Source organism: Triticum aestivum, chromosome 2A, assembly GCF_018294505.1.
Source record: "Triticum aestivum cultivar Chinese Spring chromosome 2A, IWGSC CS RefSeq v2.1, whole genome shotgun sequence".
Lineage (NCBI taxonomy): Eukaryota > Viridiplantae > Streptophyta > Magnoliopsida > Poales > Poaceae > Triticum > Triticum aestivum.
In genome coordinates, this window is record NC_057797.1 from 111,869,315 (window position 1) to 111,878,249 (window position 8,935).

Below are 8,935 nucleotides of genomic sequence, written 5' to 3' on the forward strand. Positions count from 1 at the left end.
CTTTCGTGGAGTTTCATGGCTTTTGGAGTTGTGCAGAATAGGTCTTTAATATTTGCTCCTTTTCCAGCCCAGAATTCCAGCTGCCGGCATTCTCCCTCTTCGTGTAAACCTTATAAAATAAAAGAGAATATGCATAAGTATTGTGACATAATGTGTAATAACAACCCATAATGCAATAAATATCGATATAAAAGTATGATGCAAAATGAACGTATCAATGGCTGTCGTGCGTATCTCCTAGTCTGCATCAATGACTTCTCGACCTGCTTCTACAGGTTTGTGGGTTTAAAAAAGTTTGCTCCGCCGGTGCGGAAGCCCAGAGACAGCATTGAGTTATGCTCACAATGCCGTCGATGGATGCGGAAGAAAGAAGACTTCGGCAACCCCAAATTTTTTAATGTGATTTTATCTTTTTGTACGAGTGTGTTTACAAGGATCTACGATACTTAATATATGAATGAGTTTGGGCATTTTCGAAAGAAAATAACACTCCAAGAAAAACAGCGGCACGTCATCCTGTCTCGCTAAACTCTGTTTGTCGTTGGCACTCGGGATCGCGGCGGAGCAATTCCCTTCCTTCTCCCCGGGACCGAGAGGATAACACCCACATGGCCACGAGCCTGCCCTGCACCCAGTCGACAAACACCCACCCACATTTCCGCTAGCGGCCCCACTATGGCCACCGCTCCATCCAAACGCCAGGTCCACGCGACGGATCACCATATCCACAACTCCATGGACAACCGCCTACACCTCCCGAACCGTACCCCGCCACGATTCCCCGTTTCTGCCCAGTCTCTTCCCGCCACTCGCCGCAACCGCAACCCCCATGCGCGTCCACGCCGCCCACCTCCTCGTACCCGCGCCTCCCACGCCCCGCCGCCATGCCACCCTCCGGTTCGCCGTCTCCGCCGCGGCGACATCGGTGAACGTGAACCAGGCCGACGCTGCTGGCAAGCAGGCCGTCATCGTCGGCGGCGGGCTCGCGGGCCTCGCGGCGGCCACGCACCTGGCCTCCCTCTCCGTGCCGTTCACGCTCCTGGAGGCCTCGGACCGCGTCGGCGGCCGCGTCGCCACCGACGAGGTCGACGGGTACCTGCTCGACCGGGGCTTCCAGATCTTCCTCACCGCGTACCCCGAGTGCCAGCGCCTCCTCGACTTCCAGGCGCTGCGCCTCCAGCCGTTCTTCCCCGGCGCGCTCGTCTACATCGGCGCCGGCGAGGGCGGGTCGCCGTTCCACATGCTCTCCGACCCGTTCCGCTTCCCCATCCGCTCCCTCTCTTCGGTCTTCTCCCCCGTCGGCACCCTCCCCGACAAGCTCCTCGTCGGCATCACCCGGCTCCGCGCGGCCGCCACCCCGGACGACGTCATCCTCTCCTCGCCGGAGACGACCACCGCGAGGCACCTGGAGAAGCTCGGGTTCTCGCCGTCCATCGTGGAGCGGTTCCTGCGGCCGTTCCTCGCGGGGATATTCTTCGACCCGGCGCTCGACACGTCGTCCCGCCTCTTCGAGCTCGTGTTCAAGCGCCTCGCCCTTGGTGACAACGCCCTGCCGGAGGCCGGGATCGGCGCCATCGCAGCGCAGCTCGCGGACCGCCTCCCCGCGGGCTCCGTTCGCCTCAACGCCCGCGTCGCCGCCATCGACCCGTCGTCCGGCGTGACGCTCGACACCGGCGAGACCGTGTCCGGCAAGCTCGGCGTCATCGTCGCAGTCGAGCAGCCGGAAGCAGAGAAGCTCCTGCCGCAGCTACCTGCGAGACCCAAGAACAAGAAGGCGGCCGAGAGGAGCACCGTGTGCCTCTACTTCTCCGCGGACCGCGCCGCGGTGCAAGAACCCGTGCTGCTCCTCAACGGGTCGGGCAAGGGGGTCGTGAACAACATGTTCTTCGCGACCAACGTGGCGCCGTCGTACGCGCCGGCGGGGAAGGTGCTGGTGTCCGTGTCGCTCGTGGGCTCCTTCGCCGACCGGGAGGACGCGGAGCTGGCCGGCGAGGTTGTCCGGGAGCTCGGCGGGTGGTTCGGGGCGGGGGAGGTGGCGTCGTGGGCGCACCTGAGGACGTACCGCATCGGCTTCGCGCAGCCGGACCAGACGCCGCCCACGGAGCCAGCGGGGCGGGACCCCAGGGCCGGCGACGGCGTGTACGTGTGCGGCGACCACTGGTGCTCCGCCACGTTCGACGGCGCGATGGTGTCTGGGAGGAGGGCGGCCGAGGCCCTGGCCAAGGATGGGGGGCTGTCCCAATCCTTGAGCTGAGGAAAAGGGCTTCTGTGCGCGAGGATTCCGTTGTTCTTACTGTTCGAGTGGCAAGGCAAAATGCACGTCCGAGCACATCTTTGGTTTGTGTAAATTTTAGTTCGAACGGAAATATTTTTTGTCACAAAACACGTCTCAATATGGTTGGGTTGGGTACTTATTTCTATGACAAAAAAAATAAGCTTTTCATCCTAGACGGAATGACAGCGCATCTGCACGAGGTTACTTGGGCGTTTCATGGCGTAAAAAATCGTGATAGAAGTAAAAGCGAGAAATTTTTGAGGATTTCTCCGCATCACATGATATGCGGTGGGGTGGTCGAGAAAGGTGGTTTGCGTGTATGTGTAATGCACGTTAATTTGAAAGTATATTAAATGCACGCAGATATTAAGTAAGATATTATTTATATATGATTATCATTATATTTGGCATGAAATTAACTATACACTAAATGTGTTGAGCGCTCGATATTGAAGCAGTTTAGGTCGTTGGATTGACATGATTTGATAACCGAGATTAATTGGATTTGCCCTTTTGGGTTTTTCATTGCCCTTGACAAGTATATGGAGTTTAAGAGATCATTTGCAGTCTGGTTAGTATATGGATATTTTATTAAGCGGAGAAGTTTGGCACTCTAAGTAAGCACTCGATTCCTTGTTAGGTCCTGCTAGATTGATCTTTAAGGGATCATTTTAGTCCGTTCTCCGACCGAACACATTACAAACGGGTAGGAAATGATTCTTTTTCCGATCCACCTTGATCTCCTTCCGGATCCATTCCTGATTCTCTACTTCTAATGTATGACTTGATAGCCTTGTCTTCATGTTTTTTTTGTCAGGTTTTTTTGTCTCGCCTCTCATTGGTTTTTATCTCTTTATTTACAAAAAATCTGGAGCCCATACATAGTTTATCCGCTCGACCCTCTCGGATAACCTCTCGCTCACACCGATTTCTTCCCGACTTTCAAAAAAAAGTATGTCAAGCATCAACCACACCGATTTGTATCCAAAGAAAGCACACCTTTCGGATCTGGTTTTTATTACCGATTTTTCTTGCCATATGATAGGAGGCTATATCCCACCTAATCAATATCTTCCTACAAAAATTTCTTGCGCCCATACATCGATTCCAGAAATCTCGGATATCACTTGTTTTATTGATCTGATTCTGAAGCCCTCCTCTTTCTTGCGGCGGAGAGGTGCCATACTTAACGCAGGTGATGGCAAAGTATCTCAAGTTTGCATGCCAATGATATTTATCGGACTCGAAAGACGATGTATCCATTCAAATTGGGTATCGCTTCTACATGGCATTCGGTGTGACCCGCCAAATATCTCTCAGGCATAACTGATTATCTATATTTATACCTAATATTAAAAGACGCAAGCTTCCATAGTTCTTCATTCATCATCACTTTATATCCGTTAATTTTATGTTAACTACAAAGATTGACGGCTGAGATTTAAAAGGAGGAAAAGGCTTTTTTAGTCAAAAGAAATGAGATATTCCTTTATGTTCGCTCAGTGCCCCGATTCGTTTGTACGTCTCCTCTTCCAAGTGCACGCTGAATTGGGCTGGGCCTCCGGTGGGCCTGCAAAAAAGTGTAGGCTCCTTTTTTTTCCCTATATCACCCAGAAACAAAAACCAAATACAACTCGATCAAAGATCGATGCTCGCACGTTCGCCATCAGAAACCTCCCCCATCATATAATTGCTCTCCTCTTCTTTCCCAAACAAAGTTAGTCCATCGGTTTGCTACCAATCTCGAGTTCTTGACATTCCTATCGATCAAAAACCAGGTCCCCCACACCCGATCAATTCTGGAACGCCCTGAAGGAGTCAAGGTCTGGGAATCACCCTCGAGGACGGGCTCGCATATGTCTGTGCCTGGCCTTCCCGTGCCTGACACCATCGGCAAGCTGTTTCACGCGTCATACCTCTGGAACAAGATCACCTCGATCCGACCACACGCGTCTGTCTTGAGTAGCCGGACATTATGTAGATGATACTGTTAGGGAACGTAGTAATTTCAAAAAAAATCCTACGCACACGCAAGATCACGGTGATGCATAACAATAAAAGGGAAGAGTATCGTCCACGTACCCTCGTAGACCGTAAGCATTATGAGAATGCGGTTGATGTAGTCGTACGTCTTCACGATCCGACCGATCCAAGTACCGAACGTACGACACCTCCGAGTTCAGCACACGTTCAGTTCGATGACGTCCCACGAACTCCGATCCAGCAGAGCTTCACGGGAGAGTTCCGTCAGCACGACGGCGTGATGACGGTGATGATGTTGCTACCGACGCAGGGCTTCACCTAAGCACTGCTACGATATGATCGAGGTGGATTATGGTGGAGGTGGGGCACCGCACACGGTTTGGAACAATCAACTTGTGTGTTCAAGGGTACACCCTGCCCCCGTATATAAAGGAGCAAGGGGGGGGGAGGCCGGCCGGCCCTTGCAGGGCGCGCCAGGAGGAGACCTCCTCCTCCTATTAGGAGTAGAACTCCCCTTTCCTACTCCTACTAGAAGGGGGAAAGGAAGGAGGAGAGGGAGAAGGAAGGAGAGGGAGGAAAGGAGGAAAGGGGGCCTGGCCCCCTAGTCCAATTTGGTTTGGGCTAGGGGGGCCGTGCGCCCTGCCTCCTCTCTTCCACCAATTGGCCCATGAGGCCCAATACTTCTTCCCTGTATTCCCGTAACTCCCCGGTACTCCGAAAAATACCCGAATCACTCGGAACCTTTACGATGTCCGAATATAGTCGTCCAATATATCGATCTTTACGTCTCGACCATTTCGAGACTCCTTGTCATGTCCTTGATCTCATCCGGGACTCCGAACTACCTTTGGTACATCAAATCACATAAACTCATAATACCGACCGTCACCGAACGTTAAGCGTGCGGACCCTATGGGTTCAAGAACTATGTAGACATGACCGAGACACGTCTCCGGTCAATAACCAATAGCGGAACCTGGATGTTCATATTGGCTCCTACATATTCTATGAAGATCTTTATCGGTCAAACCGCATAACAACATACGTTGTTCCCTTTGTCATCAGTATGTTACTTGCCCGAGATTCGATCGTCGGTATCTCAAAACCTAGCTCAATCTCGTTACCGGCAAGTCCCTTTACTCGTTCCGTAATGCATCATCCCGCAACTAACTCATTAGTTGCTTTGCTTGCAAAGCTTATAGTGATGTGCATTACCGAGAGGGCCCAGAGATACCTCTCCGACGATCGGAGTGACAAATCCTAATATCGATTTATGCCGACACAACAAGTACCATCGGAGACACCTGTAGAGCACCTTTATAATCACCCAGTTATGTTGTGACATTTGGTAGCACACAAAGTGTTCCTCCGGTAATCAAGAGTTGCATAATCTCATAGTCATAGGAACATGTATAAGTCATGAAGAAAGTAATAGCAGTAAACTAAAACCGTCAAGTGCTAAGCTAACGGAATGGGTCAAGTCAATCACATCATTCTCCTAATGATGTAATCCCGTTTATCAAATGACAACTCATGTCTATGGTTAGGAAACATAACCATCTTTGACCAATGAGCTAGTCAAGTAGAGGCATACTAGTGACACTCTGTTTGTCTATGTATTCACACATGTATTATGTTTCCGGTTAATACAATTCTAGCATGAACAATAAGCATTTATCACGAAATAAGGAAATAAATAATTACTTTATTATTGCCTCTAGGGCATATATCCTTCAGTCTCCCACTTGCACTAAAGTCAATAATCTAGATTACACAGTAATGATTCTAACACCCATGGAGCCTTGGTGTTGATCATGTTTTGCTCGTAAGAGACGCTTAGTCAACGAGTCTGCAACATTCAGATCCATATGTATCTTGCAAATTTCTATGTCTCCCACCTGGACTTGATCGCAGATGGAATTGAAGCGTCTCTTGATGTGTTTGGTTCTCATGTGAAATCTGGATTCCTTTGCCAAGGCAATTGCACCAGTATTGTCACAAAAGATTTTCATTGGATCGGATGCACTAGGTATGGCACCTAGATCGGATATGAACTCTTTCATCCAGACTCCTTCATTGCTGCTTCTGAAGCAGCTACGTACTCCATTTCACACGTAGATCCCGCCACGATGCTTTGTTTAGAACTGCTCCAACTGGCAGCTCCACCGTTCAATATAAACACGTATCCGGTTTGCGATTTAGAATCGTCCGGATCAGTGTCAAAGTTTGCATCGACGTAACCATTTACGACGAGCTCTTTGTCACCTCCATAAACGAAAAACATATCCTTAGTCCTTTTCAGGTATTTCAGGATGTTCTTGACCGCTGTCCAGTGATCCACTCCTGGATTACTTTGGTACCTCCCTGCTAAACTAATAGCAAGGCACACATTAGGTCTAGTACACAGCATTGCATACATGATAGAGCCTATGGCTGAAGCATAGGAAACACTTTTCATTTTCTCTCTATTTTCTGCAGTGGTCGGACATTGAGTCTTACTCAACTTCACACCTTGTAACACAGGCAAGAACCCTTTCTTAGCTTGATCCATTTTGAACTTCTTCAAAACTTTATCAAGGTATGTGGTTTGTGAAAGTCCAATTAAGCGTCTTGATCTATCTCTATAGATCTTGATGCCCAATATATAACCAGCTTCACCGAGGTCTTTCATTGAAAAACTCTTATTCAAGTATCCTTTTATGCTATCCAGAAATTCTATATCATTTCCAGTCAACAATATGTCATCCACATATAATATTAGAAATACTACAGAGCTCCCACTCACTTTCTTGTAAATACAGGCTTCTCCAAAAGTCTGTATAAAACCATATGCTTTGATCAAACTATCAAAACGTTTATTCCAACTTCGAGAGGCTTGCACCAGTCCATAAATGGATCGCTGGAGCTTGCACACTTTGTTAGCACCCTTTGGATCGATAAAACCTTCAAGTTGCATCATATACAACTCTTCTTCCAGAAATCCATTCAGGAATGCAGTCTTTACATCCATTTGCCAAATTTCATAATCATAAAATGCAGCAATTGCTAACATGATTCAGACGGACTTAAGCATCACTACAGGTGAGAAGGTCTCATCATAGTCAACTCCTTGAACTTGTCGAAAACTTTTCGCAACAAGTCGAGCTTTGTAGACAGTAACGTTACCGTCAGTGTCAGTCTTCTTCTTGAAGATCCATTTATTCTCGATGGCTTGCCGATCATCGGGCAAGTCAACCAAAGTCCACACTTTGTTCTCATACATGGATCCCTGTCGGTGTCAAAACCGGCGGATCTCGGGTAGGGGGTCCCGAACTGTGCGTCTAAGGCGGATGGTAACAGGAGGCAGGGGACACGATGTTTTACCCAGGTTCATGCCCTCTTGATGGAGGTAAAACCCTATGTCCTGCTTGATTTATTCTTGATGATATGAGTATTACAAAAGTTGATCTACCACGAGATCGGAGAGGCTAAACCCTAGAAGCTAGCCTATGGTATGATTGTTTGTTGTCCTACAGACTAAAACCCTCTGGTTTATATAGACACCAGAGGAGGCTAGGGTTACACAAGGTCGGTTACAAAGGAGGAGATATACACATCCGTATTGCCTAGCTTGCCTTCCACGCTAAGTAGAGTCCCATCCGGACACGAGACAAAGTCTTCAATCTTGTATCTTCATAGTCCAACAGTCCGGCCGAAGGATATAATCCGGCTGTCCGGATACCCACTAATCCAGGACTCCCTCAGTAGCCCCCGAACCAGGCTTCAATGGCTTTGAGTCTGGTGCACAGTATTAGGGGTGGGCATAAAAACCGATGAACCGAAGACCGAACCGATATCGAAACCAAAAAAACCGATTTTTTGGTTTTTGTCACTGCTACAGTAAAATTCAGTTTTTAGTTATACTAACCGAATTTAATTCGGACTGTTCGGTGTTATACCGATAACCGGGGCAGACACCGAAGTAACGTGATCGAACACGCAAAATCCCAGCGCCCCTCCCCTGAGCCACATGTGCGAGTCATGGACGGCCTTGTACCTCCCCTGGGCCTTCCATGTACATGCACCTATCCAAGGCCCACTCTTTTGCTCAATAGTTTCTCTCTGGCAGCACACTATGACACTTCACTGGATTTATCCCACCTCGGCTAGCTAGACGGGATGACACAGTGAGCTTGGCTACTTAAGAAGACATGGTACGATGGGTACTACGCACAAAACAGTTAGCCCGCGCCAAGGGAACACTTAATGCAGTGTTGTTTTGAGTTTATTCTTTCTACTGTTAATTCAGTGCATGCTGAAAAAAATATGTTTTCTGTACATGATCCCTAGTTCGGTTAAAACTGAAAACCGAACCGAAAACTCGGTTAACCAGACTTTCGGTTAGTTGATTTTTTGTGTTTATTTCGTTTTCACTTTGACTAACCGAATATCTAAAAAAACTAAACAGTAGAAACCGAAAATTCGGTTTCTACCGAACGCCCAGGCCTACGCAGTATTGTCTTCGGCATTGCAAGGCGGGTTCTTCTCCATCTTTTGAACATTTGTAAAGCAGTGTCCGGTCCCATAAATGTTTGGACCTCTTGGCTTCTGTGCCCAATAAGGGATTTCTCCCACGCGTCGAATGAATACAAGGCGCCAGGGCATTTTTACATTTGCCCCCCTATCCAGATAAATAAA

The 8,935-nt window shown here is 48.6% G+C and overlaps 1 protein-coding gene across 1 annotated transcript; it reads left to right on the plus strand.

Annotated features, from left to right (window-relative positions):
- The first annotated feature begins 614 nt into the window (after positions 1 to 614).
- On the plus strand, positions 615 to 2,445 carry LOC123187872 (15-cis-phytoene desaturase, chloroplastic/chromoplastic). The gene has a single exon (XM_044599840.1). It carries the CDS (start codon positions 830 to 832, stop codon positions 2,252 to 2,254), a length of 1,425 nt encoding a protein of 474 aa, XP_044455775.1. The 5' UTR covers positions 615 to 829; the 3' UTR covers positions 2,255 to 2,445.
- Positions 2,446 to 8,935: the final 6,490 nt, after the last annotated feature.

Excerpts from the sequence above, each read along its gene's own strand:
- LOC123187872 (XM_044599840.1), top strand. The coding sequence starts at position 830 with ATGCGCGTCCACGCCGCCCACCTCCTCGTACCCGCGCCTCCCACGCCC.